Genomic DNA, 19,774 nt, shown 5'->3' with positions numbered 1-19,774 from the left:
CGATAGGACAAGGGGGAATGGTTTTAAACTGAAAGAGGGGAGATTTAGATGAGATCTCAGGAAGAAATTCTTTCCTGTGAGGGTGGTGAGACACTGGAACAGGTTGCCCAGAGAAGCTGTGGCTGCCCCATCCCTGGAGGGGTTCAAGGCCAGGCTGGATGGGGCTTTGAGCGACCTGGTCTGGTGGGAGGTGTCCCTGCCCATGGCAGGGGGTTGGAACTGGATGATCTTTAAGGTCCCTTCCAACCCAAACTGTTCCATGATTCTACGAGCCAGTGGGTTTGGCGATGGAGCAGGTGAGGGATTTGTGGCCGTTGAGCTCCTGCACCTCCAGCACTGCAAGGGACTCCCTGCCACCCTCTCGATGGCTGACCTTTAGCAAGCCAGCTCCACCACTGAGTTCAAATGTTCCAGGAAGTTAAAAAATAGCCTCCGCCCTAAAGAGGGAACTGGGTGTTTTCCCAGGATCGGGAGCGTAGAGACCTTCGGCGCAGCCCAAGAAGCTGAAGAGCAAGTGGCAGAGTCAGCCATCTCTGCAGGGAAAAAGGGAAGGCACAGGCATGCCTGGCCCCAACTCTGCTTTGCCAAAGACATCTAACCAGGCCTCCTCCAGAGCTGCTTTGCTGCTCTAACCCTTCGCCTACTGCTGATAAAAGTTATGGAGATATAGAAGGGCCACCATGGTCCAGGTGTGGGCATTGGGAGAGCTACCCATACATACGTGCTTGGCTGCTGCCCAAAAAAGACCGATCAACCTGGATGGCAACTTTAGGTCTCATGATAGTCCCTTATAAGCATTTTTTTCTCTCCCACAGCCTTTATTCCCCATGGAGGGCTGGAGACCCCAGGTAAGGAGAGCTGGAAGCAGCTCCAAGCAGGGGAGCTGGGTCTCTAGAGAGGAGCTCAAAGTGTTACCCACCATACCAGTGCGCCCAGCATGAGGGACGTGGGTGGAAAGCAGCTGGCCACGGTAAATACCTGCACCCAACCAGCAGGAGGGGAACCATCACTCTCCAGTGCCACCTGAAAATAACTGAGCAACCTCCATGTGATGCCTTGAACACAAAGAAAAACCCAAACCCGCCCTTCTGGCACCTCTTAGGGACTCGGAACAGCCAGTTCCCTGGGCTGAAAGGTGCTGGCAAAGACAACTAAAATGTTCCCACCCCAGTATCCTTTACCGTTTCCAGGACTTGCTCAGGCACCTTGGCTGCCAGAGGGTCCTGGGCACAGCCGCCGAGTGTTTTTTGGGATGAAGCTGCCTATCCCAGTGCAGAGAGAGGCTCCTTCCTCCGCCAGCCCTCTTACAGGCCCTCCCAAAATCAAAAGCTTGATGGGCAAAGCGTGTGCTTGCCTTAAGCAACCCCTGCTGGGCTGCTCCCACCGACTCTGCGAAGCCAAGGTTTCAAGTTCAGCTTTTGTTCTGGCAGGTTAGCTCTCTATTTACATGGAGAGGGGAAAAAAAACCCAACCCCAAAAAAACAAACCAAAACCCAAGACGACCTAAAAAAAACCAACCAACCCCACAAAACAAACCCCACATTAAATAGGGAGAGTAATAGCTTTCAAATGGGAAGGGCAAGGGCTGGAAAGTGTCTTGTAGTGCAGTTCAGAAGAGTCAGTCAGGGGCAGGTTGGGGGTAGTGGCAGAGTCGGACACGCGGCTTTAATGCAAGTCTTCGCTCTGGGACAACTCTGTCAGGATCTGAATGAGGTTGTCCAGCCCCCAGAGGTAGCCATCCTCTCTGTTCCCTTCCACCCAGGGCACGTTGTGCTGGAGAACTTGTCCCTCCGGCAGCGGGGTGGTTTTCCCAAAGTCAATCATCCAGACTTTGGCCTGTTCCTTCTTGTCATGAATGAAGAGGAGGGAGCTCCCAATTACCTGCGGAGAGGAGAGACCGGTTAGTGGTGCTCCTACTGCTCGTTCCCAGGCAGCTTCGGGGCTTTCCGACACCTTATCTCAGGCTGCATTTGCAAGACGTGCTGCTGAGATTTTTGCATGAGCTAAAGCAAGCTCATTTGTATGAATACAAATACAAATCAAATCCCAGCTCTTGAGAGAAGGAAAGGATCAGAAAAACGCAGGCCTTAAAAGTAGAGATGTCATTTTGAAAACCCAATCAAGGTTCCAAGGAATGAGATGAATTGTCTCAGCCTTCAGATGGGGATTTTTCTTTCCCCAAGACCAGTTCTTTGGGCTTGGCTCATGCTAATTCTGCTCACCAGCCCTGCAGACATCCCCACAGGGAGAGATACCCTCCAAGTACAAGTTGCTTGCCACCTGCTGTCTCCTGTCTGAAACACCATCCAATGGCACTCAAGATTCCCCCTAAAATACCCTCCTGGCTTCCACAGTGCTCTGAGGATGCAAGTTACTGAGGTGCACACACGCAAATTCCCTTTTCCATGAGTTTTGCTCAGCTGCATCTGCTTTGAAAGGCTCCTTCATATCCTGACCAGCCTTTGGGAAAAATCCTGCAGCAAGAATTGGCCTGGGCAAGCCCACGGCTCCGTGTGGGAAGGTGAAGCACGCTGCCTCTGACAGCAGAAGTCTCAAGGCTCTGCTGTGACTTCCCAACACTCGGGGAACACGTGTTGGTGTCAGGCCACTCACTATTGTGCTCTTCTGCAGGATCTGCTCCTCCAGACAGGATGTGTTGAGAGAGCCAGAAGCACCCCATAAGCTGCACAGATTGGAGGACACAATCTGTGTCCTCCTGGCACAGCTGGTGCCAGCCCTCCAAAACAGCAGCAAATGTTACTGGGGACTCCCACGTCCGTGCCATCAGCAGGGTTTAGTTTGAGGTTTGCCTTTAGATGAGGCTTTTGAACAGGAAGCGCGTACTGTTTGCAAAAGCTATTATGAATTTACATTTTTGAGGAGACTTCCTCCTCCAGTGCATTGGGAAAGTGTCCAAGGTCCAGAGATATGTATTATTTCCCAGAAATGCTTATCTTTAGCTCTTCTCCTTCCAAACTCTTATAGCCCTCTCTTGGCTAGGACAGAACATTTTAATGTTAAGGAAAAGACTTTTGCTGACGTTCTTTGCTTGCCTGTCCTTGGTCACTGAATTCTCTTGCAGCTCCTTGGAGAAGCCCTGCCCAGCGAGGGCCCCATGTAGGGACACGCAGAGCTTGGCAGAAGGATGGATCTTGAAGTAGGATGGAAAGTCAAAAGCTACTACTTTTTATTTTTTAAGGAGTGGAAACTACTTTCAAAACCTTATTGAAAGGCTGTTTTGTTCCTGTGTTTTCAAACGAAACCCTGGCATTTGGTTTCAGGGAGCTTTTTGTTTCCCTTGTTGAACTGACCTGAAAACCCTCAGTTTTGACATTTCTCTTCCCAATTCCTTACAGGCGCTACCATTAGGAGGCACGGCCTCATCTGCCTCCAGCTCCCGGTGGGACCCACCATGCACACCTGGGGCCAAGGTGGCCCATGTGGCTCTGGCTGAGGGACAGTGGGCTCCTGGAGCTGTGGCTCCTGCTCCCTGGAAGTCTGGGGCTCCCATGAGGCTCTTTTGCCCATAGACAAGTGCCAAGGACACCCTCTTTCATGTTTTGTTAAGTAGGTGCAATAGCAAACGCTCCTTGCCAATGCTAAATCAAAACAATTTAATTAAATTATGGAGCATTCCAATTCCTGCTGGAATGGCCAAAAAAACCGTAGCGCTTCCCCTTTGTTTTCCCACCAGAACTGAATTTTCCCTGCAGAAAATGTTGATTTTGTGGATGCTCATTTCTGAAGCAAAGCCCTTCCAAGGGAAGAGTCCTTACCATGGTGCCCTACCCAGCTCAGCAAAGGCAGTTTGGGGGTATCTGCAACGTTTGGCTTAGTTGAAGCCCTGTTTGATGTCATGGAGCAACTGGCAGCTAAACAATACAGGACACGCATTCAGACAGGAATCTCTCTCCAGAAAACACTTATACTTTTACACTAACAATTGTTCCCAGTCATATCAACCCCTAAGCAGCCTGAATTCTTCCAAGATCACTTTTAATCTGTGTGAACATTGTTTTTCAGCAGCTTTGAACCTACGTCAGATGCATGAACATTACATCAGTCATCAGCCGTATTTCCACCTAAGTCTTAGATACACATGGGTATGAAAATATGGATATAAGAATAAATTTAAGGTTGTGAAAATTTACAGTCTCTGACTTTGACTTCTCTCCTTGAATGAGCTGAGATTAAACCATTCGCATTTACAGGCAGAACTATTCAAAATGTATTACCTCATGGCATTTGAAGAACGGGGATGTCTCCAGGGTAGCACGGATACCCTTCAACCGGTTAAGGTAACTGTTCTGGAAAGACAAAAAAACACCCCAAACCAAGCTGTCAGTGCTGCAGGAAGCCTCCATAAAAACTGCTGTAAGGGACAGACAGGAGAGTCACCCCTCCCGGCATCCTCTCCGCGATACCATGTTTGCATGGGGGAATCTCCCTGCGCTCAGCATCCTCCCCAGAGACCTGTCCCCTGGGAGGGCGTCCCCTCTTTTTTAGGGGGGGTTCACTTCTCCTTTTGGCCTCTACGGCATCCTGCGACACCCAAACTTTCGCTTTTGCTGAACTGGTGCTCTCTGCAGCCTTTCCCTGCCTCATCCACAGTGCTCCCAAGGAGGGAACAGCTAATTCAGCAGCCACTGCCATGTGTGCCCAGCCAGGCTGCTTTTTTCCTCTCACCTGCACCCTTTTTAACAGGTCAGCTCTCCATGTGTGCCCAGCCAGGCTGCTTTTTTCCCCTCTCACCTGCACCCTTTTTAATAGGTCAGCTCCTCACCTCATCTGTCATTTTATCACCCAGTCAGTCAAGCATCATGAGATGCTTCTCTAAGTCCGTATCAGTGCTTCTGCAAAGCCAGTGCCAGAGATGGAAGGGCTTTCACACTAGTCAGCATACGGGTCAAGACCCCCTCTTTAAGCATCCCTGCAAATCGCTTTCACACTAGTCAGCATACGGGTCAAGAGCCCCACGCCTCTTTGAGCATCCCTGCAAATTGTTGGAAGGCACTAAAAATTCTCAGGGGTACTCTTTGATAATTTGATTTTGAAGAGCCCCACGCCTCTTTGAGCATCCCTGCAAATTGTTGGAAGGCACTAAAAATTCTCAGGGGTACTCTTTGATGATTTGATTTTGAGGTTTAGACAGAAGGACTGAGCACAGGAGCATGCACAGCAGGTACTGGGGTGCAGTAACATGGGGGAGTCACTGTGTTGCAATCGCTTGGCTAAGGAGCACCTTGTCCAGAGCCAAGGCACAATGGTGGGAGCGTGCTCCACACTCTTCGGGGTTAAAATTTCATTTACAGATCCAGGAATAATCCCCGGAGTCAATCTTGTCAAAGTGAACATGTTGGTTTGAAGGAGTCAGTACCAAGGGTCACTCCAGCTAGAACCTCGTGCTTTGCTGTAGGGCAGCTTAAAATGGGAGCACTTCGTCAAACGGGATATTTGACACAGTTGGTGTAAATTGTTTACAGCTACGTCTCTTATTCTCCTGGCAACATAGAGAAACTTGGGAAATGCCAACTGTAGCTCATGCACGTCAAGGGTGTCTTGAGCAGGCAAGGTGATGCCTTGGCCATCCATCCTGTGAGACCCGAGCCTGGGGCAACCCTCTCTGCCAGGGTGGGAGCCCTCTCTGCCCACACCATCACATACTGGGATCAACAGTGGGCCCAGAGGCTGATGCCCCCAGGAACAAGGGAGCAGAACACAGCTGTGCCTCTGCAGCAATCTTTGGGGCCAACCCTGGAGCACTCTCAGCAAACTCGAACCTGGCCCAAGCATTGCTGCTGCAGCAATCATAGAATCATAGAATGGTTTGGGTTAGAAGGGACCTTAAAGATCATCCAGTTCCAACCCCCTGCCATGGGCAGGGACACCTCCCACCAGACCAGGTTGCTCAAAGCCCCATCCAGCCTGGCCTTGAACCCCTCTAGGGATGGGGCAGCCACAGCTTCTCTGGGCAACCTGTTCCAGTGTCTCACCACATGTCCCTTCCCAGCCCTCTGCTGCTCTCCCTCACCCCTGTGGCCAGGATGGCATTTCTTTTTGCCATTTTAAATGTTTTTTTTAAGAGAGACTGCTCAGGCTGCAGCCCCTTAGGGCAGGGAGCTGATCAGCCAAGGGGCAGCCTCTGCAGGAGAAGCCCTCTCTTGGCAGCCCACCCCCCCCAGTACTCCCCACTCACCAAAACGTTGCGGTTTCCCCTGGTGAACTCTCTGAAGGCCTCCATCACTTGTTCCTTTGTCCGTGTCTTCTTGAAGTCCCGGTTCACAGTGCCATCCTCTTTCTTTAAAAAGAAGGGAGAGTGGTGAGCAGGATGAATATGGACCTGTTGGAATGGGTCCAGAAAGGGCCACAAAGATGCTCAGAGGGCTGGAGCCCCTCTGCTGTGAGGACAGGCTGAGAGAGTTGGGGTTGTTCAGCCTGGAGAAGCCTGGAGAAGGCTCCAGGGACATCTTATAGCCCCTTCCAGTACCTAAAGGGGCTACAGGAGAGATGGGGAGGGACTCTTGATCAGGGAAGGGAGTGATAAGATGAGGGGGAATGGTTTTAAACTGAAAGAGGGGAGATTTAGATGAGATCTCAGGAAGAAATTCTTTCCTGTGAGGGTGGTGAGACACTGGAACAGGTTGCCCAGAGAAGCTGTGGCTGCCCCATCCCTGGAGGGGTTCAAGGCCAGGCTGGATGGGGCTTTGAGCAACCTGGTCTGGTGGGAGGTGTCCCTGCCCATGGCAGGGGAGTTGGAACTGGATGATCTTTAAGGTCCCTTCTAACCCAAACCATTCTATGATTCTACCACTGTCTTGCCTCACTAGCCCTTTGCTAGCCCACAGACAGCAGACCCTCAAAGGCAGCAAGCCTGGCACCGAGACAAAGTGAGCAGCCTGGTGCTCTCCCCTACCTCTTCCCCAGAGAAACATCCATGCTTGGGCCATCACAGGGGGAGTTGGAACTGGATGATCTTTAAGGTCCCTTCTAACCCAAACCATTCTATGATTCTACCACTGTCTTGCCTCACTAGCCCTTTGCTAGCCCACAGACAGCAGACCCTCAAAGGCAGCAAGCTTGGCACCGAGACAAAGTGAGCAGCCTGGTGCTCTCCCCTACCTCTTCCCCAGAGAAACATCCATGCTTGGCCCATCACAGGGATGGCACCACTTGGTGCCCTGCAGGGATAGGACACAGCTCCTGGCTAAACCTCTGGGCAGCTTTGCTGGTTGCTCCCCATTTCCCAGATCCTGCCAGGGCTCTGATTTTTAGATCAGGATGTTTTATTGTCCGGAGCGGCCATGGGTCGGGCAGACCAGAGCTTGTTTCCTGGAGACAGGGGCTATTTTAAACCACACGTGCTGGTGCTCACAGCTCCTTTTGCAGAGCCAGAGCTCCATCCCACTGCTCCGGACAGCTCGTTTGCACACAATAGAGTGAATGGACAGAGGCCAAAAAGACATCCTGTGGACTGGGGAAGACAAAGTAAAGATGAAGAAGCAGAGAGCAGAGGCTGGGGAAGGAAGAGAGGACAATGAAATCACCCACCCCAGAGATTTATGTGTCCTGGCAAGACTTTGAGACCCATCTAGAGAAGTGCCCCAGGATGGGACCATGCAGATCCCACACTGGGCAGAAGGTTGGCCATGGACATGGTGGCCAGAGCCCTGGGGGAAGACCAAGTGCCCAGGCTGGGAACAGCTGGGCAAGGTGAGCCCAACACCAACCCCACAACTGATGTGTGGTTTGGGAGGAACTCTACAGTGCACTTCCAGCCTGCCCTTGTTCAAGCGTTAACAAAGGTGGTAACGAAAGCAACATGTGAAAGGTCTCCAGTAAAAGCTTTGTTTGCACGGGGTGCAACCAATGCTCCCAGCTTCAAACCAGCCCAACCCCTGTGCTGCCACAGGGTATAAAAGCAAGGCTAAGGATGTGCAGGGGCCAGGGACAACCTTCTGGGTGGAGACCTCCCTGCCACAGGGGCCATCCATAGGGGCTCCCTGCAGAGCCAGGCCCTCTGCTTTTGGCTGCACGTCACCAGGCAGGAGGCCTCATGGAGGATGCTCTGGTGGCACCTGGGCAATGTATAGGGGAAGGGTGCTACGCTGCTATACGTTGCTATACGTCTGTCAAATGAGTCCCAACATGGCAGCTCAGAAACCAACCCACCCTCTCCCCAGGGGATGATGGATATCAGCTTGGAGAAGTGCCACAGGGTTAATTTCACATGTAAAGAGCACAACTTTCCACAAAGCATCCAAGAAAGGAGATGGACTTCTAAGTGCTCCTAAAAATAAATGAAAGCCACAGATGGCCTTTCAGATAAGGCAATCCAGGCTTCAGGAAAGCCAAACAGCCTATCTGTAATGCTGCTCCTATAATTACCCCCCCCCTGCAGCTTCCTTGCCCAGCCAGACCCTGCTGCCCTGGGGCTGACAAAATCCATGATATTTACAGGTGTCCAAGCCCCCAGGGGGCTGCCTTCCACACAGCAGAAATGTGAGGGGGGCTGATAAGGGCTATTGCAGCCTCCGCCCCACCAGCAATCCCAGTTTGCACTGGCCTCACTGGGGCAGGGTTTGGGTCAGCTGGTTCCCCCCACCACCATCGGCACCGTGTCCTGCCTCAGATAGGGCTCTTGAGCCACCCATCTTGGGAAAAATCAGGTGAGGGTTTTCAGGGCCAGTTCTGAGACCTCGCAAACGTCCCAGCACCAGGGAGTGTTGTCCCACCATGGAGTGACCCTCAGACCACAGCAGGTGGTTAGGAACAAAACTTCTCAGAGTGAGCTCCCATGAGCTTCAACTGGGTCACCAGGGATCACGTGTATCACTTTTTTTGCAGGGTAATTTTATTAATAGCTCCTGTTTCTAACAGTTTCAAGCTACTCCAGAAAGTCAGATGAGTGTCATTATCTCCTTTCGCAGAGGAAAATTTTCATTTTAAAAGAACCACCTCAAGGCCACCTGGGAAAGCAAATGCTCAGCCAGGAAAAGGGTGTCCATCCTCTTTCCCAGCCTGGAGCTGCCTGTTCACCCCCTCTGCCCCTGCTGTCCCGAAGGCTACTGCTACTCCACTCCTTCCAGCCCATGAACCCAAGGGTCAAATCCTGACCTTCCCTTGATCTCCTGTATCAGCCTCTGGCTGTGAGCAAGGGGCAACCCGCTCATCCTACAGAGGCATCCACAGCAGGAAAGAAAACCACAAGGAAACTTATTGTTAAATGATATTCTCCCAAAAATTTTCCTCTGAGGGCTCAGCAGCAGCCTCAGGGTGCTGAAGGTGCTTTCCCTAATGTGGGGATTTGACCCCAGAAACAGGGAAAAGGCAGGGATTCTGCCCTGCTGGAAAAAAGGAGGAAAAAAAAAAAGCTACCCAGGAACCAGAGTGAACTGTTAATGTTTTAGCTTAGGGGAAAATAATCCAGAAGCTAAGGGATTTAAGGAGAATTACAGTAATTAGAGCGTTGATCAAATTAGTCAGCCCCTAGCAGCAGCAGGATTACTCCTGGAGGCCAGCACTTCTCAATGTTTTTCAATTAAAGAGTTGCTTCAGCTCTTCAGAAAAAAAATAATAATCCACTGCTCACATTGTGCTCGCTTATAGTCAGCTAAAATAGAGGTGCGACTCTCACCACTCCTCACTGGCTTTTGTTTCCCCCCGCAATGTTTTTTTGGCCTGTGTAGGAATAAGATTAGGTTTGGGGTGTTTTTAACAATTTTTTATTTCAAGTGGTTCATGTAGGACCCGCTTTTGCTGTAAAGCCCCTGAGACGCACCGCTGGAGGCCAAGGATATTATATCGTGTTGGACTATAAATAGATAAGATACTCCTGATTATAGCAAGAAAGCAAGGAAAAGAAACAGTGCATGGGAGTTTGGTCCCAACTGGCCTGTTCCTGTCTTGCTTTTTTTTAATATAGCCTCAGTTTTATAATAAGCACCAGCAAAACAGCAGCACTGAGAACCAGGCAAAGGGTTGTCCCAAGCTGGAGCAGCTGGCAGTGTGCTCCTGGGTACCCGAAGCAAAAATGGGACTTTGGGAGAGTTGGGGAGACTGGGGAAGAGCACAACCAGCAGCATCCCACAGCCCAAGGACTTTGTCCCGCAGGAGCTCGGAGTGACCCGCTCCTGCTCATCACCTTTTAAACCCGTGGTCTAACATCTGCATTTGCTTGCTGTTTCACCAGGGAGGTCGAGGGAAACGCTACCAGGAAAGTCTGCAAAAAGTCTGGTGTAAAGGCTTCTTCAGGGAACAGCTTAGTTTGTTTTAATTCTGTCATTTTGACACCTCCTCCTGCCAGGAGAGGTGCAGGAGTTTAAGGCCACAGAGACCCAGATGGGTATCCTGGAAAAACTCCAGCCAACCCAGGGAGGAGAAAAATGATCTGTCATCAAGAGAAGGAAACTCTTCCAATCAAGGTACATGTAAAAATAAAGCAAGCAGCTGCCCTGAGCTACTGTCTGGGCCCTCAAGCTTTGAGTTACTCCAAGCACAACTTGATCGAGCTCCCCTCAACCAATGCCATGCCCAGGCACAGGCTGAAACCCTTGGCTCAAGCATGATATTACCTTTAATTCATTTCATCTCCAGAAAGGTGACTACTACTAGTAGACTACACACACACGCAGGTGTCAGCAGAAAGCGCTCCTGCTTGTGTTCAACCCCATTTCATAAAGGCTCAGTTGCTGAACCCTTCCTGGACAGGGATGTAAATGCAGATGTAAATACACTGAGTGCAGGTAAACTTCCAGCTCCAACCAGAGACCGGCACGTGTTCAAACTGGGATTTGGATTAGTGGCTCAGCACGGCAGCATCAAAAGCAAACAACTGGTTTGAGCCCTCAAGTTGGAGCGTGGCACTTTGCGTTTCAGTCAGGGGAAATCAACCCAGGGGCTGATTTAATGAGATCAAGGCTAAAATCATCCTCTTGCACTGATGCCCTAAACTCAGCTGTGCTCCCAGAAGGGACCAGGGATGTTCCAATGTGATAGAGCCTCACCACCAGCCTGCTCCGTGTCAGTGAGTCTGGTTACCAAACACCCCAGTGTTTCCCCCCCTACTCTGCACACCCGGAGCAGCCTCACCTTTATCCCCTCGATCCTGAAGCCCAGCGTGGCAGTCGAGCTGATGGTCTCCCTCCACTGCATGTAGCGGGGCTTGGTGACCGCCCGCAGCACGTTCTCCTCCTCAGTGGGAGCATCAGGGTCCACCTCGATCATCTTCTGGTACATGTCCTTCCTCAGGCTTGGCTTCTTCCGGGCCTTTATCAGCTCCTCCTCCAAGTATGTCCTGCAAGGAGGAGACATCGTCAGGGCCATAGAGCCACCACATGAGGTCCCACAGACAGCCCTTGGCCTAAAAAATCAGACCTATCCAGAATGGCTGATCTCCAGGGAGTAGAGCAGCCTGGGAAATAATCAAGCAAGCCCGGCTGCAGGCGAACTGATCCTGATTTAATTAGCACCTCATCATCAACACCTGATGTCTTCTCAGTTCATCTGGGACCCACAAACAGTTTGGAGACAAGAAGGGAAATCATTTCTCACAGGTGCCTAGGGCATTGCTGCCACCTCTGGGTCCTCGATGGAGGACTTTGTCTCTCAGCAAACCTGAGCAGTGAGTGATTCTCACAAACTAAACGTGGCTTTCGAGATGTGCCCAGGAAACTGCCCACGTGGGATGGTGTTCCTGTGTTTTCCACAGGCTTAGCAAGGCAAACTGGTGACTTTTCCCAGGGCTGGCATATGATCACTGAGCAGACAACCCCAGGGCATCAGCCCCTTTGAAAAACACTGCAGGAAAAAGCGATGGAGGGCTTCAGCTGAGATCATCAAACACATGATTTTTGGGCAGACATAATAAAATAGCAGAATAAAGTGGTGGAGTGCTCAGAAATGCCGTTCACACCACTCAGAGCTAGATCTCTTTCTGATGAGAACGACAGACTGTCTGTGTCTGCGGTTTGGTCCCCCCACATCGCTCCAGGCTTGAACCATCCCCAGGACTTAAGTCAGACAAAGTTTTGTTCAGGAGCGACTGATGCCTCCCGAAGCTAGGTTGGCAGGGAAAAAACAAGCTTGTATCTGCCTGGCAGCAAGCTGCTGGCTCAGAAGACAGGTTTAATAGCCCTGATGTTTAGTTTATCTGCCAAAGCCTCTCTTGCCTGGTCCTGGGGATTCCCAGCTCCCCAGATTTAGCTCAATCTACCCTCCCTCACCAGACCCTGTTGGAATGGGTCTAGAGGAGGGCCATGGAGATGATCAGAGGGCTGGAGCACCTCTCCTTTGAGGACAGGCTGAGATAGTTTGGGGTGTTCAGTCTGGAGAAGAGACAGCTCTGGGAAGACCTTAGAACCCCTTCCATTACCTAAAGGGGCTACAGGAGAGATGGGGGGGGACTCTTGACCAGGGAGGGGAGCCATAGGATGAGGGGGAATGGTTTTAAACTGAAAGAGGGGAGATTTAGATGAGATCTCAGGATGAAATTCTTCCCTGTGAGGGTGGTGAGACACTGGCCCAGGTTGCCCAGAGAAGCTGTGGCTGCCCCATCCCTGGAGGTGTTCAAGGCCAGGCTGGATGGGGCTTGGAGCAATCTGGTCTGGTGGGAGGTGTTCCTGCCCATGGCAGGGGGGTTGGCACTTGATGATCTTTAAAGTCCCTTCTATCCCAAACCATTCTATGATTCTATGATTCTACCCTTCCACAGCACCATCTTATTTTAACAATGATGGTGCCTGGCACAGTTGTCCCCTTGCCTGCTCTGTCTGTCCTAGCTCCAAAAACCCAGGAGCACAAATCATTCAACCTGCAATATGTGCACGGGAGGCTTTCCTCCTCCCACAGACAACTGCAGGAGCACGCAGGCAGCGTGAACAGCAGGTTTTCTTCTGGTGGCCATCATCTCTGGGTCCAGAGCGGGTCTTGTCTCCTTCCTGCGGCAGCATCGGGGGCCACATGGCTGTGCCGTGGCCCCCTGCCTTTCTCTCCACCCCTCCGGTGGAAAGTATTCCTCACCTCCTCCCTGCCGACAGCCTGACACGCCAGTTTGAGTTTCACATCGGGAGTTCAGGAAGGAAAAAAGAAAAAAAAAAAAAAAAAAAAGGATTCCTCCCTCCCACAGAAACCATCAGCTTTTCCATCAGCGCAAAGCGTCTCCACCGCGTCTGGGCTGTGCTTTAGCCACCAAGGAGGGGGGGGTCTCCTCCTGCCCTGCCGCCAGCCTGCAGCAGACCCAGGACTGAGCAGTGGCCCGAGGTTGCTCCGAAATTGGTGGCCACCTGGGGTCACCGGCCCTGCTCACATTTGTGCTGGGACACCCTGGTCGGCTGCGGCATTGCTAGCCCAAAGGCTGCTCCTGCCAGCCAAGTGGCTGCTGCCTGGGATCTTGGCGCATCTCTAGATGGTTCTCAAGGAGAACACGGGTAATGTTGCTCATCTGTTAGGAAACATTTCAAGAAATTTGCATGAAAGGCTCTAAACTACTTAGCACATGCATTTTGTCCCTCAAGTGTGCATGGGAGCAAAGGGTAAGCAGAGGGAAAGTTTCTCACTCACCGAAGCTGACATTCAATTGGCTTTTATTTTACCCCTCTGGCACTCTGTGGAAGATCTCCCACACCTTTTGCTCCCTTCCCCTTGGCTGTGTCCTCTTGCAGTAGAGAGAAGCAGGTTGCCACCCTCCTTAAAGCTACTATGCCATTCTGGTGTCCCCAAACCCAAAGAAAGTGTTGTGCCCTCCACTCCACTTCCCCAGCACATGGGACAGTCCATAAGCAGAGAAGAAAAGAGCCTTGTGTGCCCTTCCTGTACCCAGGCTTCCCCACGGCTCTCTCCTCACCCTGTTGGCTTAGCTTTTCCTGAAGACAGGTGAGCCTGGGCACCCTCGTGTGTTTCAGAGGGTTTTACCCACGAGACACATTTGTTTTGAATATCCTGTCTTAAAACTCGAACAGCATTCCCAAAACCACTCACCTGACCCCCATTTTGCAGTCCATAACACAGGGGGAGTCAAACTCAGCCAGCAGGTCTTCCATCTGGTTGTATCGCTCCCCGTCCTTCACAACGTCGCCATGGTAGGCAGGAACATAGGGCTTCAGGACATCGTTCATCAGGCGGTCCAGGCAGCGCTGCTCCGATTCACAGTGCTTCTTCAGTATCCTGCCGTTGGCCGCTGCCTTGAAACTACCTGAGGGCAACGAGGGACAACATGGCACTTGCTTGGGAAGGCAGAATGACTCTCTTGCCTTCCCAAAAACAAGAAGGGCAGCCCAACACCTTGGAAGCATCTCCATTTACACCTGGCACCTGAAAGAGTCCCCGCACGCTGGCGCTTACAAGTGTGGGCTGCCAGATTCATGAGTAGCCTCAGAGGTTTATGACCAACAACGTCACCCCTGAAACAGGACAGAGACCTAGGCGTTTGCTTCACAGCCTCTGTATCCTTCCTGTTCATGCCCTTGCCTCTAGGCTCACGCATGGGGCATCTTGGTGCTGGGCAGCATCACCTGCTTCGCTGCAGGTCAGCAAGAGGGCTTGGGTCTCACCCCAAGGACTCAGCTCTCTGCTGCTTGAGAAGAAACCGGTGTAATACCCACTGGCAATGGGAGACTGGAAGCCCAGAGCCCTGGACCTTCACCTCGCCCTCCCTAGCATTGAGGTAAATCCCTCTCCTGGGCTAGAGAGTTGTGAGCTGAAATCTGAGGTGTTCATGCAGCAATTCTGGCCGACAAAGCCCATTAACCTGAGATAACGAAGGGCCTTTCCGCTGCTCTGCCCCTTCCCCACACTCCATACCTGCGTGTCCTGCTAGCTGGATCCAAGGGTACTTCTTCTTGAAAGACATCACAAATGGGGACCAGTGCACCATATTCTTGATCTTCCTCCATGATTTGCTCTGAGAGAAAAAAAAAAAAAATATCACGAAGGTGAACGCAGCGTTTTAAGCTTTTGCTGTCTGCAAAGTCACTTCAGGCAACACACACAGCTGTTTTGGACAGGGGAGGAGGCACCGGAGCCAGCGCAGGATGGAAGCAAACAGAGGATCTGCTCTTTTCCCATTGCCTCGTGCCAAGCCGGAGCCGCTGGGCCTCGACTCTAGGCTCAAAAATCACGAGTAACCTCACTAAAGCGGATGGCGTTACAGCGTTGTTCCAGTTGGCTGCTTCTGCTGCAGAGAGGACCTGCTGCAGCCATCTGCATCACCTTGTCTCCACTCCCCACGTCCCCCCGAAGAAGCAGCAGGGACATTAACCCATCCCCGAGTACCACCTTAGGTCCCAGCAGACGGAGCTGGGAAAGGAGCCTGGGGTTTCTACCCAGCTCCAAAACCCAACTCCATCTCCAGTGGGGAAGAAGGGACGCTCGCAAGGCTCACCCCCCCTCTCCCAGCTCTTGTTCCCCACCGAAAGGCAGCTGCTTTCTCCATCAAGCTGGCAACCCACCGCCTGCCTTGGCCCGTCCCTCGCTGCATTTCAGAGAACAATTCCCTTCTGACATGTTGTGCTTCTCGCCAGACAGATTACACAAAACTATTTACAGGACTGTAACGAGGGCCGCATTGGACACACGAAAGCCTCCTTTCGGAGGCTCTTTCCTGTGAAAGTTTTTTCCCTGGATTGTTCTGGGGAACGTGCCACCGGTAAAAGGCCAGGGGGGACAACCTCTTATCTCAGCCCCAGAAGGCGACGGCACAAACAAATCAGGGGAACAATATACAAGGGTGACAATGGAAAAAAAACGCCTTCTCGCAGGAGCCGGGACAAACAGACGGCACAGTCCTGCCTGCTCCGAGCTACTGGGTTCAGCTGGAAGCCCGCAGATAAATTATCCTCATTTGCTCCGCTCTGAAGGCATGGGAGGGAGCCTTCCAGAAAGTCCAAGTAATCTCTTCCTCGTGTTTGGAGAACCGGCCCTTGTTCCAGTAACGCTTCGCAGACAGGCGGGGGAGAGCCAGCGGCCCCGACTTGCAGCTTGGATGCTCCTTGGGGGTGAACTCACAGCCCAGGAATCCGTGCTGGGAACTGCTGACATGTTTAAATGGCGAGGAAGAAGCCAGACAAAGATGTTAGTGTCTTAAAGCGTGGAAATTACATCGGGTTACCCCCGTGCCAGGCACCAGCCCCGCCGGGGAGTGGGGATGCATCGCTTGGAGATGCAAGGGGCTGCCCGCACAGTGTGGACCAAGGGTGGGAGAAGGGAAGAAGAAAGGTCCTTCCCTACCTCCCAGCCCGGGGAAGGAGCAGGGTGGCCTTTCCCTGGATGGCTGCCGGTGGCCGGGAGCGTCCCGGCGTGTCCCTGGCACCGATACAGCAGGGCAGGAGTTTGGCAAGCGTGGGGTGACACCGGGCATCCCCTTCGCCCAGGCTCCTCTGCGCCAGGGGTTTGCTCTGCCGCCCGGCTTGCTTGCTTTGGCACGGGGGGGGCCGGGCAGTTCCCTACCTGACATGAGGATGAATGTTTTTATTTCCAAACGGAGTGCCAGAACTTGTGCGCTTTAGCTGTTCTTTGTTCTGCTTTTTGGCAGAGGAGGGGGAAGGCGGGGGGGTGTCCCCTCCTTTTGTTTTTAAAATAGTAACATCAAATCCTGGCTGATGTCATGACAAAAAAAAAAAAAAAAAGGGGGAAGAAGAAGTCTCCGAGGGAGTTTGGACTCCGAACGAGCGCGACCCACCTCCTCGAGAACAAGGAGAAGGAGTCCTCCCCTCCCGGCACAGCAGCATAAGTCACTCAGTCCCAGGAAACATGCCAAGGCAATGCACCTTCCCAAGCCAAGATTTTGTTTTTTAAAGTGGTTAGAGCTTTACAGCTAAAACCTTGAGGTACTTCAAAGCACAGGCAGAACGAAGGCAAGTGGCACCCGAAGGAGGGTAAGCCACCCCGGCTCCCCTCAGGAGCTCCCCCCGAGGCTGGGGCTTTCCCAGGAGCCATGCCCTCTACTCGGGCATTTTTGGCCAAGGATTTCTAACCCGAGTTTTTAAGGACATGTTTTAAGAACTTGTTTTATGGAGAGGCTTGAGGCAGCTTTGTCTGTCCACTCTCCAGGGCTGCTGACCCACTGGAGAGGAGAGATGGAGGCTGGACCATGGAGGAACAAGACTGAGCAGTGCCCCCAGCAAAACTGCCACCCTCTTGGTCTCTGAAGATAAATTCTCCCCAGGCAAGGAGTTGCTCTGGAAGTTCACCCTTCCTACTTTACCTGCAGCTTCAAGAGAGATGTTACCTGGCTGTGAAACAGCAGCAGGGTCCTTCACAGCCACTGAGGATGGCCGAGAGCTTCCAGCAAGAGGGTCTGCATTTATCTGAACGCCAGCGGGGGCTCAGATGGAAGTGAACACCTCAAAGCTGATCACTTGAGGTCCCAGTTGGGATCCATGGCTCCTGCAGCTGGCCATGGAAAATCAGAGCCACGAGGTTCACACCACCCCAGCTTGACTCGGCGGCGGCTGCTGCCTCCCGCCCTGCCTGGCGCTATTAATATACAAAGGGATTATTAAAGCTATTTACAGTAAAGAAATCTTCTTTAACCTGGCCTGTTCCGTAAGGGCATCGCCTCCAGGCTCTTCTGTATCTTTTGGTTTATATTTCAAGGAGTTATTTGTGCGTAGGTCCACGAGCACAGGCTGTACGTACAGGGAGGAGTTACCCGCAATAACCCCCCTGGCTCAGACTGAAGGATTTTTCTCCATACTGGAAAAAAATAGCTTTGCAGGCGGTGCTACCAAGTGATGCTGGTGAAGGGTAGATAAGTGTTCTTCTTGTTTGCCTGCATGGGAGTGAGAAAGTCACACCAAAAGCTGAGCCTGTGCCTACCCTGGCACCCTACTCTCCCCTAAATCCAGCTCTGTGGTTGCCTGCCCTCCCAGAAAACTCTATGTGGACTGATTGCACACACATGTAGCCTGTATAAACAGGGAATATGCACGAGGGTGCCTGATGCAATTTGCCACTTTTTATTTAAAACCTGTTTTAGCATCAGCAAGATGCCACCTGATTAGCTGTCAGGCAGCAAACTATTTAGTGACTCTGGAAATACATTCCGTGAAGAGCAGCACCAGGGAATATGCACGAGGGTGCCTGATGCAATTCGCCACTTTTTATTTAAAACCTGTTTCAGCATCAGCAAGATGCCGCCTGATTAGCCGTCAGGCAGCAAACTATTTAGTGACCCTGGAAATATATTCAGAAGAGCAGCACCGTTCCCCCTAATCGTCTGCCACATGGAAATGAAGCTGAGCGACAACTCTAAAAATGAACTTCCAAGGGTTTCAGCAGGGCTCTGCTCCTGCCTCTGCCCTCCGACAGCTTTCGCTCGCGGCGGAGCGTGGTGCCCTGAGCCAGGGGTGGGAGATGGGCCAGAGGAATGAAGGCCTCCCCAGCCAGCACCCACAACTGGGCGGTGGGAGGGGAGGGCTGGGAAAACAATTTTATCTGTGCCGTGTTTAACTTTACTTATCTGAAGCTTAAAGCAAACTCTAGGCTTTGCCCATCTTGTCAACGGAGCTTCATATGGAAAGAACAACACGGGAGAACTTGGTGCCAACCCAGAAGGTCAGAGGATATACTGTGTTTAACTAGATTAAACAAAAAGTGACCGATGGGCTCACTGCTTGCTGTGCATTTACCCTATAGCATATGGCATTCCTTTAATGTCTGCTTGAAGGAGACATGCTTTTCTGGGACTGCCTGTCATCCCCCTTTCCTAGCACAGATGCTGGTGGACTTTGACTGGTGTTCCTCCCTGTGCACTGGTCCTACAGGGTGCTCTTCCCTTTCCATGCACTGACCCAGAGAGATGGGCAGTGACTGATTTAATTTGCTGGAATTACGGTTTCCATGGTTTTATGGAACCAAGCATTCCTGGAAATAGCAGGAGCTGGACCTGCATTTCAGTGCTTTTTATTAACTAGAGAGTGCACCATTAGTGGCAAGATTACGCAGCTGGGGCAGGGGATGGGAAGAGTGGGAGCAGCATTAAATTAATGATTTTCTCAATTCCAAAAAGAACTTTAGCTCCTTTCTCCCAGGAAGATCCTGAAATAGCCTAGGGTGAGCAGAGATGGAGAAAAACCGTGAGAAGATGGACAGCACAAGGAAGGACATGGACATGTTGGAGCAGGTCCACAGGAGGCCACAAAGATGCTCAGAGGGCTGGAGCACCTCTGCTGTGAGGACAAGCTGAGAGAGTTGAGGTTGTTCAGCATGGAGAAGAGAAGGATCAGGAAGAACTTATTGCAACCTTCCAGTACCTAAAGGGGACTACAGGAGAGATGGGAGGGACTCTTGATCAGGGAGTGGAGTGATAGGACAAGGGGGAACAGTCTTAAACTGAAAGAGGGGAGATTTAGATGAGACCTTTTCTTTCCTGTGAGGGTGGTGAGGCACTGGAACAGGTTGCCCAGAAAAGCTGTGCAAGTCCCATCCCTGGCTGCCCACCCCTTGCCAAGCACAGGGGCTTGGGAGAGACACCCCACCAAGCCTTGCCCAGAGCCCTTTCCTGCCCCTTGGGGGCTGGGGTGACTCCCAAAACACCCTCCCGTGGGACAAGCGTGGGTGGGAGGTACAGCGGGTCCTCTCGGCTCTTCACTTTCACTTCCAGCTCTTCCAAAAGGAGAAGTGCAGCCGCGGTGTTGTGGTTCCGGGGCCCCCACTGAAAAGGCGGGGGGGGGGTTAGCTTTCTTCTTTTCTTTTCTTTTCTTTTCTTTTCTTTTCTTTTCTTTTCTTTTCTTTTCTTTTCTTTTCTTTTCTTTTCTTTTCTTTTCTTTTCTTTTCTTTT

The 19,774-nt window shown here is 51.8% G+C and overlaps 1 protein-coding gene across 1 annotated transcript in view; it reads right to left on the bottom strand.

Annotated features, from left to right (window-relative positions):
- Positions 1–272: 272 nt before the first annotated feature.
- ITPKB (inositol-trisphosphate 3-kinase B) overlaps positions 273–19,774 on the bottom strand; it is a 101,949-nt gene continuing 82,447 nt past the window's right edge. Inside the window, exons 3-8 of the mRNA XM_014950994.1 lie at positions 14,797–14,896; positions 13,975–14,188; positions 11,089–11,293; positions 6,197–6,298; positions 4,236–4,307; positions 273–1,881 (exon numbers count right to left, since the gene is read on the bottom strand). Coding sequence (XP_014806480.1) covers positions 1,666–1,881; positions 4,236–4,307; positions 6,197–6,298; positions 11,089–11,293; positions 13,975–14,188; positions 14,797–14,896 — 909 coding nt within the window. The 3' untranslated portion in view covers positions 273–1,665. The remainder of the gene's footprint in view (positions 1,882–4,235; positions 4,308–6,196; positions 6,299–11,088; positions 11,294–13,974; positions 14,189–14,796; positions 14,897–19,774) is intronic.

Source organism: Calidris pugnax, unplaced genomic scaffold, assembly GCF_001431845.1.
Source record: "Calidris pugnax isolate Ruff unplaced genomic scaffold, ASM143184v1 scaffold24, whole genome shotgun sequence".
NCBI classification, from domain to species: Eukaryota; Metazoa; Chordata; class Aves; order Charadriiformes; family Scolopacidae; genus Calidris; species Calidris pugnax.
Note: the sequence above shows the minus strand (reverse complement) of the source record. Positions and strands in the feature narration are given on the sequence as shown.